An 18,685-nucleotide genomic window follows, 5' to 3' on the forward strand; every position below is an offset into this window, starting at 1 on the left:
TGACAGTAGATGTGTAGGGTACGAATGAGATGGGCAGAGTCCTAGCTACGGCGAGGTTGTATGAGTTCAGGCCCCTCTGCGGTGGAGGTAACAGCCCTACGTCTCAGTGCTCTCGGAGCTTGTTACCGAGTGTGATATGGAGTACAAAGATTTGCTAACCCCTTTACCAGTGGGGGAGGGCGGCTTATATAGAGTGCGCTGCCCTCCACAACGGTTCTGATTCAGGGGTGGAGTAGTGGCGATTGAATGCATACGTTACAGGTAACGTATGCTCTAAATGCTAGTAAATGCACCCGGAAACATACAACAGTTTCCCTCCAGAGAGGTTACGACGTATCGAGTGTATCCAGTCGGTAGGCCCGGTGCTCTCCGAATGTTAGTCTCCGATTGGATGATTCTGGGCCTGTTACCGACTGGATGATGGGGGCACCTTAATTCAGTCGGGGCATACTTAAGGTCCTGTCCCTTGTGTGGGGTAGTCTTTGGGTAGTACATGTAGGGCAGGCCTATGACCCTACCCTAGGACTATGACCCCATCATTAGTCCCCGAATGGATTGGGGTTGAAACATCGAAGCAGTGCTCGAGGTTCAGATCCGACTGGACTAGGTTCATCTTGGGCGTTGCTTGCCTCTATCCATTTTATCTCTCCTGACCAATGATCCGAGTGGAGGTGTTTTGCGAAACAGACTGTCGGGAACCGAGTGCTTTCGCGGCATCTTTTGATGCGACCGGTCAACTGACAGCGGCGGATTTTTCGGGATCTCAAATTTCGGGTTCCACGCGCTTAGCGGGGACGAGGTCAGCGCGCTCGAGTAGCGCCTGACTCCTCGATCCTCGCGCCTTCAACTCCTCCACTGATATCGCCGCGGCTGGTTGGGCAGATAAGATTTCGGGCCCGCTCGCCAGCGACCCAGCCGGTGCTCTATTTAACTCTGGGCGACGAGACCCTTCGGTTACGCTCGCTGAATCCTTTGCTCTTGCCTGCTCCGTCTTCCTCGCCACCTCCTGCGCTCATACACCCTTCTCTTCCCCTCCTCCTCGAGAGCTCGCCGTCGCCTCCACGTAAGTGAATCTAACCTTCGGCTCTTTCTGTTGACCGAGTGAACTCCTGCTTTACAAGTCGAATGGACTTCACTCGACAGGGTTGCCACTTCTGCGACCTCGCCGGCCCGCCAAGGGGACGACCCCATGGACACGGACAACGTCGTTTCGTCCCAGCCAGGTATGTTGTGGGAGAGTCGGGTATTTTATTCCTGTAGACTGCGCCATCCTTTTCTTTTGCTGAGGCGCCGTGTTATTCGGCTTGTCAGGGGCGACTTGCCTGGACGGGGACGACCAGGGGAGAGCCGACCCGACCGTGGAGCCTGTTGTGGAACCTGTCCCTGAGGCTGCTCCTCCTGCTGCCTCCCCTGCCGCCGACGCTCCACCGACCGAAGTGCCTCCACCGACTGAACCGGTGCCGGTGGGTGAGGAATCGACTGGGGCGAACCTTGGGATGCCCCAGGAACTTCCCACGATTCCTGATTCGTCGAATGCTGAATTCAGCATTCGGTGTGTCCCAGAGGAGCAGGTGGGAGCGGCCAAGGGGGCCATGATCTAGGCGGAGCTGATGGCCGGAGATGCCAAGAGGGCTTATGACTCTGTTGCGGCTTTGTACCAGCGGAGCTTGGAGCTTCGCGATGACATCCGAGTAAGTAGTCTAGTAAGTACTTACTTTTCTTCTGTAACCCACTGGGTGTTGTCTGTTGTTTGCAATGGGTTCACTCCGAGTGAACCCAGTGGGTGTAGTCCCCGAGACTTCTGTCGAGTGCTTGCACCGACAGTTGTCTTTATACATTTGGTCTTTAGTTTGGTTGTGTCCGTAGACAAGATTTCCGAGTGCGAGTACTTATTGCAGTCGGAGCGCTCTTGCGGTAAGAGTCTCCGAGAGTAAGTTGCACGCAGGTGGAGTAGTATTAGCCCTTGAGGCGTAGGTGAAAACATGCATCTCAATAGGGCGGGCCTGCTTGAGGTGCATGCCAGTGGGGTCACTCTTAGTGAACCCACTGGGTGTAGTCCCCGAGACCGCTGTCGACTGGTTGTGTAGGCAGGGGTCTGAAGAACTTAGCCTGTGAACTGATAAACTTGCTGATTACCCTTTGTTTGTTGGTGCAGAAAACTTGTGAAATGGGAATTGCTTATGAAGCCTTGAGAGCGGAGAGGAACCAGTATGCTGGTGAACTGGAAGCTGCAATGCTCGCCATGGCCGGCATGAAGGACGCGCTGGAAGTTCGAGAGAAGTCCTTGGAGGAGGCGCTGGAGGCAAACAGGGTGTTGGTGGCGGAGGTGGAGAGACTGAAGAAACAGAGGACTGAACTGCACAATCAAATGGCTGTTCGGAACAGACGATGGACAGCTCAGGAGAAGTATGTCAACGACTGGGCTGTCCAGATGATGACTCGTCTAGCTGGTAAGTCTTATGCTTTGTCGAGTGGTTGTACCGTGTGACGAACACTCGGTTTTTACTGTCTGTTTGCTCGTTTGGTGCAGATTTTTGCGGTGACGCCGAAGCTGAAGCGGCGGCTGTGGAGCGGTCCATGAAGGACAATGTGCCACTCGGCGAGGATGCCAACCGGGATCTGCTCCGGGCGCATATCCGCGTAGGCAAAGTGGGTCCTTTCATCAGCCGACTGAGAGAAGTCATCGGCCGCATTGAGAAGGAGCTTTGGCCGGAAGACGAGTCGCGGCAGGAGATGGAGACTCTGTTGGGGCGACTGGAGGAGATTCCGGACCGAGTGCAATCCTGGAAGAAATCGGCAGCGCGTTGCGGTGCTGACGTTGCACTGTCCTTGGTCCGAGTCCATTGCAAGGAGGTGCGGGAAGATAAGCTGAAAGTATTGAAGGTCGCCAACACGAAGAAGCTTCGATTGGAAGACTTCATGGAGACGTTCCTTGAGACTGCTACCCGCATCGCTGATGGAATCGACTTGGACACTTTTGTGGAGCCCTCCAGTCCTGACGCCGACCCAGCTGACGGGTGATCAAACTTTATCCTCGGTATGCCGAGTGTTTACCTGTAAGATACTCTGGCCACTTATGTTGGCGGTCATACTTTTAAATCGGTGCGGGTAATCTTGATCCGCACTGAGTCAGCTATCGTTTTTGGACTTATGTTGTCGGAATGAAAGCATTTAGTCTTTTGTTGGAATGATGTTTCGAGTGCAACACTTAGTGCGTACTCGGAGAAGATTAAGACTTAGGCGATTCAGGATCGCAGCTAAGTCCCCGAGTGTGACGTATAGTTCACACTCGGAGTAAGTTATTACATAGGCGATTCAGGATCGCAGCTAAGTCCCCGAGTGCGACGTATAGTGCACACTCGGAGGGAGTTATTACTTAGGTGATTCGTGATCACAGCTAAGTCCTCGAGTGCGACGTATAGTGCACACTCGGAGGAAGTTATTACTTAGACGATTCAGGATCGCAGCTAAGTCCTCGAGTGCGACGTATAGTGCACACTCGGAGGAAGTTATTACTTAAGCGATTCAGGATCGCAGCTAAGTCCTCGAGTGCGACGTATAGTGCACACTCGGAGGAAGTTATTACTTAGACGATTCAGGATCGCAGCTAAGTCCCCGAGTGTGACGTATAGTGCACACTCGAAGGAAGTTAGTACTTAGGCGATTCAGAATCGCACCTAAGTCCCCGAGTGTGACGTATAGTGCACACTCGGAGGAAGTGAGTACTTAGGCGATGCAGGATCGCGGCTAAGTCCCCGAGTGCGACGTATAGTGCACACTCGGAGGAGGTGCGTACTTAGGTGATTCTTGATCACAGCTAAGTCCCCGAGTGTGACGTATAGTGCACACTCGGAGGAAGTTATTACTTAGGCGATTCAGGATCGCAGCTAAGTCCCCGAGTGCGACGTATAGTGGACACTCGAAGGAAGTTATTACTTAGGTGATGCGTGATCACAGCTAAGTCCCCGAGTGAGACGTATAGTGCACACTCGGAGGAAGTGCGTACTTAGGTGATTCTTGATCACAGCTAAGTCCCCGAGTGCGACGTACAGTGCACACTCGGAGGAAGTGAGTACTTAGGCGATGCAGGATCGCGGCTAAGTCCCCGAGTGCGACGTATAGTGCACACTCGGAGGAGGTTAGTACTTAGGCGATTCAGGATCGCAGCTAAGTCCCCGAGTGTGACGTATAGTGCACACTCGGAGGAAGTGAGTACTTAGGCGATGCATGACCGCAGCTAAGTTTTTTTTGTGTGTGTGAGAACTCTGAATCTGCACAAAACTGAATCTGCTGAATATATTATTTCTTCAAACTTGTTCGTTACACTGCTTCAGTCGACGATCACGTATAAAAACGCTTGAGGAGATCTCCGTTCCATGCACGCGGCTCGTCTGTCTCCCTCTGAATGTTGTATAGTCTGTATGCTCCGTTGTTCAGCACCTTGGAAATGATGAAAGGCCCTTCCCAGGCCGGAGCCAACTTGTGGGGTCTTTGCTGATCCACTCGGAGCACTAAATCGCCTGCTTGGAATGTGCGGCTCCTGACATGACGTGCATGAAAGCGTCGCAGATCTTGTTGGTAAATTGTTGAACGAGTGAGTGCCATCTCGCGTTCCTCCTCCAGAAGATCGACTCCATCTTGCCTTGCTTGTTCCGCTTCGGCTTCGGAGAAGAGTTCGACTCGCGGGGTATTGTGAAGCAGGTCACTCGGAAGGACCGCTTCTGCTCCATAGACGAGGAAGAATGGCGATCGCCCCGTTGATCGGTTTGGAGTGGTGCGGAGGCCCCAAAGTACTGAAGGTAACTCGGTGACCCATGCACCAGCAGCATGTCCTACCTCTCGCAAGAGTCTAGGCTTCAAACCTTGAAGGATAAGCCCATTCGCCCTCTCAGCTTGACCATTGGATTGAGGATGTGCTACGGAAGCAAAATCCACTCGGATACCCTGACTCGCACAGAAGCCTTTGAATCTATCCGAGTCGAAGTTTGTCCCATTGTCTGTGATTATGCTGTGAGGCACCCCGAATCTGGAAATGATGTCCCTGACAAACTTGACAGCTGTTGAGGCATCGAGTTTCTTGATGGGCTTGGCTTCTATCCATTTGGTAAACTTGTCGACTGCCACCAACAGATGTGTGTAGCCTCCTTGGCCTGTCTTGAATGGTCCGACTGTGTCTAACCCCCAAACTACAAATGGCCACACAAGTGGGATTGTCTTTAGTGCAGATGTTGGCTTGTGGGACTTGTTGGAGTAGAACTGACAGCCTTCACATCGGTCGACCATAGCTTTGGCCATCTCGTTAGCCTGCAGCCAGAAGAATCCAGCTCTGAACGCCTTGGCGACGATTGCTCTCGAAGAAGCGTGATGGCCGCAGGTTCCTGAGTGGATATCCTCTAGGATCAACTGTCCTTCCTCTGGGGAAATGCAACGTTGGAGGACGCCTGAAACACTCTCCTTGTACAATTGACCGTCAATGACAGTGAATGCCTTCGACCTGCGAACTATTTGTCGGGCTTGGACTTCATCTTCTGGAAGTTCTTGTCTCAAGATAAATGCCATGATCGGCACAGTCCAATCGGGAACGACTACCAGAATCTCTGTGACCAGATCAACCACAGCAGGCACATCGACTTCAGTCGGATCTGTTGCGCTCTTGGGTTGTACTGGTTCTTCAGTGAAGGGATCTTCTTTGACTGAGGGAAGATGGAGGTGCTCGAGGCAGACGTCACTCGGGACTGGTCTCCGAGTGGATCCTAGTTTCGCCAACTCATCAGCTGCTTGGTTCTTCAGTCTTGGAACATGATGAAGTTCTAGACCTTCAAACTTCTTCTCCAGCTTCCTGACTGCATTGCAGTATGTTGTCATGGTGGGGTTCCTTACGTCCCACTCTTTCATCACTTGGTTGATCACCAAGTCCGAATCGCCGTAGACCATCAGGCGATGGACGCCGAGTGAGATGGCCATGCGCAATCCGTAGAGAAGAGCTTCATACTCTGCCTCGTTGTTAGAGGAATCAAAGTGTATCTGAAGCACGTACTTGAGCTTGTCACCCTTTGGCGATATGATCACAACACCAGCGTCGGATCCATTCAACATCTTAGACCCATCGAAGAACATTGTCCAATGAGCCGAGTAGATGTGAGTCGGTTGCAGTTGTTCTACCCATTCTTCTATAAAGTCAGCCAGGGCTTGAGACTTAATAGCTTTCTTGGCCTCGAACTTGATGTCACAGTACAACATCTCCATTGCCCACTTCGCCACTCGGCCTGACGCGTCTCGATTGTGGAGAATTTCTGACAAAGGAGCATCAGAAACGACAGATACCAAGTGGTCTTGGAAATAATGGGCCACCTTCTTCGCAGTCATATAGATCCCATAGATAAGCTTCTGATAATGGGGATACCTCTGCTTGGAAGGGGTCAGGACTTCGGAGACGTAGTACACTGGCCGCTGAACTTTGTATGCTTTGCCTTCTTCTTCTCGCTCGACTGTAAGAACAGTACTGACGACTTGATTTGTAGCCGCGATATATAGAAGAAGGGGCTCTTTACTGAGCGGAGCAGTAAGAACCGGCTGGGTGGAAAGTAGGACTTTGAGGTCATCGAATGCGACTTGGGCTTCGTCTGTCCACTCGAAGGTATCTGACTTCTTCATGAGTCGGTACAGAGGAAGTGCTTTTTCGCCGAGCCGACTGATGAACCTTCTCAAAGCCGCTAGGCAACCTGTGAGCCGTTGAACATCGGGTATTCTGACTGGCCTATCCATTCGGACGATGGTCCCAATCTTTTCGGGGTTAACATCGATCCCTCGTTCGAAAACGAAGAAACCGAGTAACTTTCCGCTGGGAACACCGAATGAACATTTGGCTGGGTTTAGCTTGATATCGTACCTACGAAGGTTGGCGAATGTTTCTGCCAAGTCAGTCAGCAGGTCGGAACCTTTGCGTGACTTGACTACGATATCATCCATGTATGCCTCCACATTGCGACCGATCTGGTCGAGGAGACATTTTTGGATCATGCGCATAAAGGTAGCTCCTGCATTCTTCAGACCGAAAGGCATAGTGATGTAGCAGAAGCACCCAAACGGGGTGATGAAGGCTGTTTTCAACTCATCGGGACCATACAGACGGATCTGATGATAACTCGAGTAGGCATCAAGGAATGACAAACGCTCGCATCCCGCAGTCGAATCGACAATTTGATCTATGCGGGGGAGCGGAAAATGGTCTTTCGGGCAGACCTTATTGAGGTGCTTGAAGTCAATGCACATTCGGAGTGACTTGTCCTTCTTGGGCACCATGACGACATTGGCGAGCCACTCGGAGTGGTGAACCTCGCGAATGAAGTTGGCAGCCAGCAACTTGGCCACCTCTTCTCCGATTACCTTCCTCTTGTGCGCGGCGGACCGACGCAGGCGCTCTCGGATGGGCCGAGCGACGGGATCCACATGCAGTCGGTGCTCAACCAACTCCCTGGGTACACCCGGCATGTCAGAAGGTTTCCATGCGAAGATGTCCCAGTTCTCACGGAGGAATTGGGTGAGCTCGGATTCCTATTTAGGATCGAGGGTGGTGGAGATGTTCGTCGGGGCGGCAGACTCGTCCGTCGGGTGGATGCTGACCTTCTTTGTCTCTCCCGCCGACTGGAACGCGGACTCAGAAGCTGGCTTCTTTGAGCGCATTAAGTCGGCAGGGTCGACTGTCTTCTTGTACTCTTTGAGCTCGAGTACAGCCATCTACTGGTCGGCGATCCTTGATCCCTCTTGTAGACACTCCTCGGCTCGCTGACGGTTGCCGGTGATGGTGATAACGCCTTTTGGACCTGGCATCTTCAACTTCAAGTACACGTAGCACGGGCGTGCCATGAAACTCACGTACGCCGGGCGGCCCAGAATTGCATGGTAAGCGCTCTGGAAATCCACCACCTCGAATGTGAGCTTCTCCTTGCGAAAGTTTTTGTCGGAGCCGAAAGTGACGTCCAACACGATCTGGCCGAGTGACTTGGCCTTCCGCCCGGGGACGACTCCGTGGAACTGCATATTGCTCTCGCTGAGTCTGGACATCGGAATGCCCATTCCCTTGAGGGTGTCGGCGTACATGATGTTCAGTCCGCTACCGCCGTCCATGAGGACTTTGCGCAGTCGGACTCCTTCCACCACCGGGTCGACGACCAGAGCCTGTCTTCCTGGAGTGGGGACATGCGTTGGATGGTCCGACTGATCAAAGGTGATCGCAGTCTGAGACCATCTAAGGAACTTGTGAGCAGTCGGAACGGCCATGTTGACCTCTCTGTTCACTAGCTTCAGTCGACTCTTGCTTTCGACGTCAGCAAAAATCATGAGGGTTGCATGGACTTGGGGGAACGGATCCTCCTTATCCTCCTCATCTTGTTCAGGATTCTTCTCACTCGATTGTCCTTCGCTGAACCCCTGGATCAGGAGACGACACTGCCGAGTGGTATGCTTCGCGTATATGGGATTGCCTTCTTCGTCCATCTTCGTGTGAATTGGACAAGGCTGATCCAGAATGGGATTGTTGAACGGCTTCTTCTTGGGGGCAGATTGCGCTTTCCCTTTGCCCTTGAACTTGGCGCTGGTCACAGCTGCAGCTTCTGCCTGCGGAGTGGGTGGAACTTTTTGTTTCTGCTTCCGAGTGTTACCTCCGTCGGCATCGCCGACTGTCTTGTGTTTGTCGCTCCAGATGCGGTCTTCTTCCTCGCCATTTGCATAACGAGCTGCTATCTCCATCATCTTGCTCATGGAGATGTCGCCTGTCCGGCCGAACTTTAGGTACAACTCTCTGTACCGTACGCCTGCCTTGAATGCGCAGACTGCTTGATGCTCGGTGACGTTCTCCACCGTGTGGTAGAGAGTTGTCCATCGCTGGATGAAGTCGCGCAAGGGCTCATTCGGCTTCTGGACACAGTGCTGAAGCTCCACAAGGCCTGCAGGGCGTTTGCATGTCCCTTCGAAGGTCCTGATGAACACTCGGGCCAGATCTGCCCAATTGTAAATGCTTGAGGTGGCTAACTGGTTCAGCCAAGCTCGCGCCGAGCCGTCGAGCATCAGAGGGAGGTGCTTCATAGCGACATGGTCGTCCCCTCCTCCGATCTGGACTGCCACTCGGTAGTCGTCTAGCCATGTTTCAGGCTTGGATTCCCTCGTAAATTTACTGATTCCCGCTGCCAATCGGAAGTTGGGCGGGATGTCAGCCGAGCGGATGGCTTGACTAAAACACTCGGGGCCGGACACGATGGTCCTGCTGCCACTCGGACGATCCAGATCGTGGCCATCGCGGTGGGCTCGACCCCTGTCGACTCTTCGCTGGGCGATTCGCCCTCTTGCGTCGGGTCTCGGGTCGTAAGTGTTGCCGACTGAACGCCGATCATTATCATGTCGGGACGCATAGGGCCCACCCCGCGGAGGGGTGCGCGAACGGCGGCGATCTTCACGGACCATGGAACGACTGCCTCCCCTGTGGTGCTGATAGGAGCCGGGGCTGTGAACCGACCGATGCGTGTTTGCATGGACGGAACTATTGTGGATCCGATTGTGCGACTGGGAGACTGCCGAATTCTGCTGCTGCGCCGTGTGCAACAGAGCACGGATCTGCTCGATTCCTCTTCCTGCCTCTGAATCAGTCGGCTGGAGGGAATCGGCGATCTTGGCTGCTGCAGCCAAGTTGAGGAGAGGTGTGCGGAACAACTCTATGTTGCTCTGCCGGGTGTGCCGACGGGCAGAACGGCGAGGCGGACGGCGTGCACCGGATGCTTCACCGACCTCGCGCTCGTTCCGGCCGGCCTGATGGGGATCTTCATGGGTGTTGGCCATGTGAACTTCTGCTGCAGGCCCGCGGCCCACGTACTCGGAAGGGAGCTTAGTCGGAACCGAGCCCAAGCACTGGGGACGCGGCGCAACCACAACAGACTCCAGAACCGCCACTTGAGAGGACGCGAACTGACGCGCTCGGGCATGCTGCACCCAACGTTGTAGACGCGGACTGCGAGATCGCTTGCTGCGGCGCGTGACGAAGGTGCAAGCCAGCAATGGAGCCGATTGTTGGAGAAGAAGAACGCCGCGAGCGCCGGCACGGAAGTGCGTGGCCCCGCGACGGGGAAGCGCCTCGACGTCGAGAGGTGCCTCCCGAAGCCACGCCGAATCGTCGACGACGAAGGAGAGAGCGCCGAAGAGGATCTGGTGACCCATGCTCGAACCTCCACCGGACGACATGACGAAAGGAAGTAGTCGCAAACTCGCCGGAAGTCGCTTAGACACCTGCCCCACGGTGGGCGCCAACTGTCGTGGGTATAAGCCTGACAGTAGATGTGTAGGGTACGAATGAGATGGGCAGAGTCCTAGCTACGGCGAGGTTGTATGAGTTCATGCCCCTCTGCGGTGGAGGTAACAGCCCTACGTCTCAGTGCTCTCGGAGCTTGTTACCGAGTGTGATATGGAGTACAAAGATTTGCTAACCCCTTTACCAGTGGGGGAGGGCGGCTTATATAGAGTGCGCTGCCCTCCACAACGGTTCTGATTCAGGGGTGGAGTAGTGGCGATTGAATGCATACGTTACAGGTAATGTATGCTCTAAATGCTAGTAAATGCACCCGGAAGCGTACAGCAGTTTCCCTCCAGAGAGGTTACGACGTACCGAGTGTATCCAGACGGCAGGGCCGGTGCTCTCCGAATGTTAGTCTCCGATTGGATGATTCTGGGCCTGTTACCGACTGGATGATGGGGGCACCTTAATTCAGTCGGGGCATACTTAAGGTCATGTCCCTTGTGTGGGGTAGTCTTTGGGTAGGACATGTAGGGCAGGCCTATGACCCTACCCTAGGACTATGCCCCCATCAGCCTCTTTATTATTACTAGCAAAAGGGCTCGTGTGTTGCAACGGGAGAAAAAAATACCACACGCTTTTAATCTTTTTATAATCATTTTGATTTATTAAAATAATAAGCTAACTAACTAATGTAGCCGGTCATATCCTATTTTGTTGAGAAATCAACCCGTCCATTGTTAATTCCACCATGATGAGAAATTGAGCGGGACAAGCAAAGCAAAACAAAGAGGCTACGCAAATTGATCAATGGACTGTTATCTTATTTCACTCATGGGGTAGAGAATGTGGGATCAGATGACAAACTGAAGGTGGTGTTCCATTCTTTGTCTCTACAACAATACAATCTTACATTCAATGCATTCATTCATCAGCAAACAAATCCCCACAAAACAAAATTTCTTGCCGGTGCTTGGCACACGGTTGGAGGCATGGGGAGGGGATCTCACCAGATGATGAGTTCCTGTCGGAGGAGGGGATACGATGAGGGGAGCAAGGGTTAGGCGCCTCTATCTGGCCATAAGGAGTCGCCGTTGCGGCGCCATAACCTCGGAGTTCCCCGTGTGAGCCATGGAGGCCCGCCTCCACCTGCAAGTACTTCGCTCCGCGCGCCGCCACCGTACTGCATCGAGTAGACGCATCATCCCAGTCACTGCAGCTGCCGCGTTGATTTGATCCAGAAGCTGTGCTCGAGCGCCGAAACGGGGGCAGCAAGCAGGCAGAGGTACGGCCGCGGAGGCGGGTGGGTTGAGATCGACAACAGTGGTGGTTGAGATCGACCATGGCGACGAGTGGTGTGGCAGCGGCCTGGGCATAGGCCAGGGTGGACCAGGGTCGACGCGATGCGCTCGAGCGCCGCAACGGGGATAGTGAGCGGGGAGAGGTACGGCCGCGGAGGCGGGTGGGTTGAGTTGAGGTCGGCCGCGGCGGCGAGTGGTGTGGCGGCGGCCTGGGCACAAGCCAGGGTGGCCCAGGGTCGACGGGAGGAGTCGATGCGTACGGGGTATAATTTTTACAGCGAATCGTTTTTTTTTCTTTTGCGTTGCAGATAAGTGATGGAGTGCGGGTTGAATAACAAAAATTACAGGGTTTTTTTTATAAAAATATCACAGTGAGTTTTCCGACAGAAACAATAGCCTCTCTATTATTAAAAATTAAAAGTATAGATAAATTGTGAAACGATTATTATGAATTGCATGATGTTTCCTCGAGCTGGCATAGGATAATTGTAATATATTTGTACGTTGTATATATTTTATTAATATAATTTGTCATAGAATGATTGTTCTACGGTTCTTGGTTCAAAAATAAAAAAAGGGAAATGCCCGGTTCTATTTATGAACTAAAATCTCGCTCTTCTTCCCCACCCATCTCCATCTCCATCTCCATCTCCATCTCACCTTCGTCATGCTCCTGGTGCTACCGCCATCAATGGTCTAGGGCACCGTCACTCCACTCAAATTAAGTGGAAAACCTTGTTGCTCAGGGCATTGCTGGATATTTAATTTTATCTTTTGCACCCAGGACGCTCGCAATTTGAATTTCCGGATGATGGCAGTTTAAGAAGCAGCCAAGTAGTGACCGTCAGCACAGGCAATGCTTTTACTTTTGTTGTGGTTAAACCACACACCAGTCGCCAGGCCAAAAAGTAAAGTAAAAAATTGACGCAATGCACCAAGCAACACGGTCATCCACTTAATTTGATATCAGTACCATTCAGACATATTTATACACACCACGCAGCTAGCTTGGTAAGCTACCAACAAAAACTTGCAAACAGACATATTTGTACACATCATAAATTATTTCGTCCTTAACACAATAGCTGATGGGCGCGCACACACACACATATAAGTAACACACGCATCGGCACGTCCTTACCACGGACACAGAGCGCCTAAAAGATGACAAATGAAGCAGGAATTGCCGAGCGGACTTTGAGGCATCTGTCTTGCGGAATATAAGTGACGGCGCGTCTGCTTCTGCCGTTGTCATCCACCGATGCCGTCACTGCCGGCTCATTCAGATAAGCATAGGTGCTTTTTTTCCACCTGCACCCAGTTGGAGAAGATGTCACATCATAATCCACATGTAGCACCACCTAATTAAATACCGCACTAGACTAAGAAGCTTCCCCGTAGACGTTAAGCAAATGTAAGAAGATAGATACCACCAGAAACATTTTTTAGCTAGCGTGTACGTACGTATGCTTGTGGTATGGCCCGTAATGCCTTTTATTTTCCAATCACCTATGCCGTACGCTTGTTGGCCATAAGTTATGGTGCTAGGACGGCGGCATTGTGGGTTGTGACAGGGCATCCGACTATGGGAAAGGAATTGGATGGGGTGGGGTACAGATTGTCTCCCACATCGCGCCGGCTACCAGTATACAGTTTCAGAAAAGATGCGGCTAAAGGCACTGTTCAGAAAAAAGGTCGCGCTCTCGGTGCTGGAAATGCTACGGGAAAGTTGTGCGAAGAGGTTTACCAGTGCTTGATCCCAATCCGTAATTCGGCGACCATGGTGGAAGGTGCCACCATCATGCGGTTCTTGATGATGCCCTTCTCTCCATCGTCCCCCTCCTCGAGAATCTCCCTTATCATTTGCTCGAAGAGCATATAATCCTCCATCTGCTTTCCAAAAATTCAGCCAGTCCAAACCATTTCAATCATGCCTTCTTTTAATTTAAAATCAAAGCCAGAGGTTTCATGATCGTAACAGGATAAATGACATAACAGAGCTCTCGGTGTCTTCTTCAGCCGACTAAGGAGATGAGCGGCAGGATCTGACCTTATAAACAGATATATACTGGAGAAATACAGTTGATCAGCAGCAGGGGTCTGACCTTAAGCGTCTTGGCTTTGGCTCTGGCGGCCTCCTTCTCGGCGGCGAGGCGGCCCTCCTCCTCCTTCCTCCTCCAGAACCCCTCGATCTCTTTCCTGGTGATGCTGAGCGCCATCTTTCCTGCCTGGATCGCCGACTTGGTGGCTGAAACTTAGCGTCCCTCCTCTTCCTCTTCCTCTTCCTCTTCCCAGGTGGAGTGTTGAGACGACTGAGGTGTAACAGGGACGCGCAGGGTCACCTCATACATATACACTCTCCGGGTGCGTCACCTACTGATAAGCAAACCTAGTCTCAACTCACAAGTCATCTGAGCTACAGTGGACGTGAGAATGATAGGTCGGGAGTTGGGTCCCGTTCCGGGCCGTCTACTCTTCTCAACCAACAACCATCGATCGCCGCCCATGGGTTTTGCAGCTTGTGCATTTTTTTTATGTGTCGTTAGTTGAGTCAATGCCTTGTAAACTGATGTGGCCAGAATAGATAGGGAGGATAATGACTTTGAGGCTTGTGGTAAAGAATAAGACTGGGTCTGCGTCAACAAAAAGATTCATCGACACTTGTATCTGTTTCTAATTGGTTAACTGGATAGAGCTGGTAATCTTAACAAGCAAGAAGCGTCACACAAAGTGATTCCTTGGCTTTGACTGCAAGTAATCACTTCGCATGCCCCTTCTTGTTTTTGCTGAGTGCTGACTAAGCTTCAGATAAACATGATTTAGCTTTTAGGGACTTTTCTTTTAGCCGGGCTTCACAGAAACTGGTGTCTCTCTCTTTGGTGAAAACAAGACTTGCAGGAGTTCTTGTTTTTTTAGCGAACACGAGATGGGCCGGCCCAGGCATACAGGAGGCCACAACCTCGCTTTTATGTTTTTTTTCATGTTTCTTGATTATTATTTTTACTTTCGTTCATACTTCCAAATACTTTTACAAAAAAAAATGTTAATCGAGCATTTGAAAAATATTATCATGCATATGAAAAATATCAAATGTGTATAGAAAAACTGTTTCTCCTGTATATGAAAAATGTATAAAAAAATACAATGTGTGTGAAAAGATTTGATCATGTATTTAAAAAAATTAATCAAGTATTTTAAAAATATTAATCAACCATTTTAAAAATATTAAAATGTATAGAAACATGTTGACCGTGAATATGTATTTCAAAAATGTTGATCAATCATTTGAAAAAAAATGTTAAACGCGTATGGAAAAACTGATGACCATATATTAAAGAAATGTTTAATTTGGTATTTGAAAATATTAATGAAGCATTCGAAAAATGTTGGACATGTATTAAAAATAATAACTTGTATTCAAAAAATGCTAATCAAGCATTTGAAAACAATGGTAAACGTGCATATAAAAAAAGGTGACCATGTATTAAAAAAATGTTAATCTGCTATTTTAAAAAGTTAATCAAGTATTTTAGAAAAATTTAATGTGTATAGAAAAAGTATTTACCATGTAGTCAATAAATGTTGATCTTGTGTTTGAAAAATGTTAAACCTGTATTAGAAAAATGTATTTGATATACACTACATACACAAATGTGTATAGAAAAACAGTGAAAACCCGAGAGAGAACAAAATAAACTGATGAAAAGGAGAAAATAGCAAACAAAACCGAAGAAAAAAAGGCAGAAAAAGAAAAAGGCGGTCAAAACCGAGAAAGAAACAAAGAAAAGAAAAATACTACAAATGGAGAAAAAAATGAAAGAAAAATCAATGCAAAAAACAAGAAAATAACCCACAAACCAGTGAAAACCCGACTCTTCCTTCAAGTTGGCCCCGTCGTACTAGTTTGACACAAACATGATGGTGCCTTACTAGATAGGAGGGCTATGCAATAACCAAGAGATCCTTGGGTCCGTTTCCACTCGTTCGCTTTTTTCTACTCTATTTCTTTTAAGTAGGCTATTATGGACCGGCCCGTTACTACAAATGCTTTTCGCGAAAGTTCCAACCGTCTCACTATAAGCGAGATATAGCTCTCATGGTTTGGTTGTGCCATGGGCTGACCTAGCATGTAGGTAGAGCGGGCCTTAGCCCACCCAGAATTTCGAGAAGAACAAAGTGAGTATTATGTATTAACTTAGCAAAAGCCCACTCATGATTGAGCGTCTCTGTCCATAGACCAGCCCGCTACCCAAGTTTGTCTCTTGTCATTCTCCAAGTCATTGTATTCCTGGAAGTGCATCTAGGCCCCTAATGACATTTCTCGTGTTGATGACATGGAATTATAGGAGTTGATGAGTTCTCTAAGTGAATTATCAATTTTTAGCACCTTATGCAAAAGGTGTCAAGAATTGCCAACCCCCTCCCCCCCTCCCAAATTGAGAAGACTCGAGACATATGCTTTGAAGGTGATAATGGATATCTTTCTTTTTTGGCTCTTGAGTTATTGGGATTTTGAACTATTTAGAGGGGCTCAAGGGATAATAATCCCGAAGTGCAAGGAATCATCGTAGCATTTTACAAAGATGGAAGTGATAAGTATGGAGTGTCGAACCAACAAGGAGCTAAAGGTAAGATCAATGTTCTCTCAAGTCCTATCTACCACCGATATGACTCTACATACACCAAACGTTTGCTTCTATCTAGTAACGAGAAATAAAATTGTGTTATGGGTATAAAAAGGGTAGTTTTGCATGATATTGGTGAACAAAAATATGAAAATTATCGCTGCCTAAATAAAGTTAGAATATTACAATATATTACAAATAACGAGTGTGGAATAATGATGGTATGGTGTGCGGAATCATCCTAGGTAGTTAATAATAAGATCGGTAATCATTCTTGCAATTTTATATGAGGGGGAGGCATGAGCTAACATACTTTATGTACTTGGATCATATGAACATATGATTGGACCTCTAGCAAGCATCCGCCACTACTAGAAATCATTAAGGCAAACCCAACGATAGCATTAAATATCAACTCCCCTTTACTCCCATATGCAACAATCCCCTTACATGGTTGTAAGCTTCTGTCACTCTAGCCCCTCATTGTAAGCGAATCATGAACGTATTGCAACAATCCCCTTACTCAATTGTAAGCTTCCGTCACTCTATGTCACGGCGAGAATCCCTCATGTGTTCGGGCCACGGAGGGCAATATAAGACAGAACCAAAATAAAACATACACTCAAACCAATCAAGATCATCAATCAACCCAAAGAACAACATAAATCTACTCAAACATTATAGGATGGCAACACATCATTAATTAATAATATGTGTCATGAAACACCATTTTCATGTAGGGGATTACACGGTGTACGAGAAAGTGGACCGCTAAAAAGAGATGAGGAAGGTGATGAAGACAGTGATGTTGATGAAGACGATCACCGCGGTGATGGCTCTGTTGGAAACTAAATGATGCCCCGCACGTTGTTGCGGAAATATTTTGCAATATTACAATAAGGCTTTGGTTATACAAAACATAAATATTTTAAATTATAGATTTTGAAAGTATATAAGAATTAAATGTAAATAGTATAATACAATGGATTTTGACATGCGTGCATGTTTGCATATTGAAGTGGACTTTTAATATGCATAGTTGCATGTTGAGGTGGGCCTTTTCCTATGCATGTTGAATGATGAGGTGGCATGCTTGCATGTTGACGGAAATATGTTAGTTGGGGCTAGCTATTTAGATATGAAGTGGATTTTTAATATGCATAGTTGCATGTTGAGGTGGGCCTTTTCCTATGCATGTTGAATGGTGTGGTGGCATGTTTGCATGTTGAGAGAAATATGTTAGTGTGGGCTAGCTATTCAGATATAGAAGATATGCCCTAGAGGCAATAATAAATTAGTTATTATCATATTTCCTTGTTCATGATAATCTTTATTATCCATGCTAGAATTGTATTGATTGAAAACTCAGATACATGTGTGTATACATAGACAAACACAATGTCCCTAGTGAGCTTCTAGTAGACTAGCTCGTTGATCAAATATGGCTAAGTTTTACTAGCCATAGACATGAGTTGTCATTTGATAACGGGATCACATCATTACGAGAATGATGTGATGGACAAGACCCAACCATAAGCATAACATATGATCGTGTTGGCTTATTGCTACTACTTTATTCATGTCAAGTATCTATTCCTACAGCCATGAGATCATGCAACTCACTGACACCGGAGGAATGCCTTGTGTGTATCAAACATTGCAACATAACCGGGTGACTATAAAGGTGCTCTACAGGTATCTCCGAGGGTGTGTGTTGGGTTGGCATGGATAGAGACTCGGATTTGTCGCTTCATATGATGGAGAGGTATATTTGAGCCCAATTGGTAATACGATATCACAAGAAGCTTGCAAACAATGTGACTAAGAAGTTAGTCACGGGATCTTGTATTACGGAATGAGTAAAGATACTTGCCGGTAACGAGATTGAACTAGGTATGGAGATACCGACGATCGAATCTCGGACAAGTAAAATACCGATGGACAAAGGGAATTGCATACAGGATTGATTGAATCCATGACATCGTGCTTCGACCGGCAAAGATCTTTGTAGAATTTGTAGGACCCAATACGGGCATCCATGTCCCGTTATTTGTTATTGACCGGAGAGTGTCTCGGTCATGTCTGCATAATTCTCAAACCCGCAGGATCTGCACACTTAAGGTTCGGTGACAATTTGGTATTAATGAGTTATGTATGATGGTGACCGAAAGTTGCTCGGAGTCCCGGATGAGATCCTGGACATCACGAGTATTTATGAAATGGTCCCGAGACAAAGATTGGTATGAAGGAAAGAGCTATTCGGCTTTCGGAAAGGTTTCGGGTGTTTACGGTATTGTACCGGGAGTGTCGAAATGGTTCCGGGGGTCCACCGGGAGGTGGCCACCCATCCAGGAGGGTGCACATGGGTTGAAGAGGTGGCCCACCAACCCCTGGTGGGCTGGGTAGCCGAGCCCAAGGGCCCATGCGCCCCAATGGTGGTAGGTGGGAGGAGTCCCAGAGGAGAGGGAATCCTCCCTGGG

General features: G+C 49.0%; 1 protein-coding gene across 1 annotated transcript; it reads right to left on the bottom strand.

Moving 5' to 3' along the window:
- Nucleotides 1-12,510: 12,510 nt before the first annotated feature.
- LOC123430667 lies at nt 12,511-13,939 on the bottom strand. The gene is made up of 3 exons (XM_045114517.1): nt 13,686-13,939; nt 13,328-13,470; nt 12,511-12,891 (listed from the first exon to the last, which is right to left on the bottom strand). The coding sequence occupies exons 1-3, from the start codon at nt 13,797-13,799 to the stop codon at nt 12,738-12,740; spliced, it is 411 nt and encodes a 136-aa protein (XP_044970452.1). The 5' UTR covers nt 13,800-13,939; the 3' UTR covers nt 12,511-12,737.
- Between the last annotated feature and the right edge of the window lie 4,746 nt (nt 13,940-18,685).

Source organism: Hordeum vulgare, chromosome 2H (genome assembly GCF_904849725.1).
Source record: "Hordeum vulgare subsp. vulgare chromosome 2H, MorexV3_pseudomolecules_assembly, whole genome shotgun sequence".
In the NCBI taxonomy this organism is placed as follows: Eukaryota; Viridiplantae; Streptophyta; class Magnoliopsida; order Poales; family Poaceae; genus Hordeum; species Hordeum vulgare.

What these genes read in the sequence shown, in the direction of transcription:
- LOC123430667 (XM_045114517.1), bottom strand. Translation starts at nt 13,799, where the DNA reads ATGGCGCTCAGCATCACCAGGAAAGAGATCGAGGGGTTCTGGAGGAGG. An exon ending in CCAAAGCCAAGACGCTTAAG is followed by an intron (nt 13,471 to 13,685) that starts GTCAGACCCCTG and finishes TTTGGAAAGCAG; the next exon opens with ATGGAGGATTATATGCTCTT. An exon ending in CGGATTGGGATCAAGCACTG is followed by an intron (nt 12,892 to 13,327) that starts GTAAACCTCTTC and finishes AACTGGGTGCAG; the next exon opens with GTGGAAAAAAAGCACCTATG.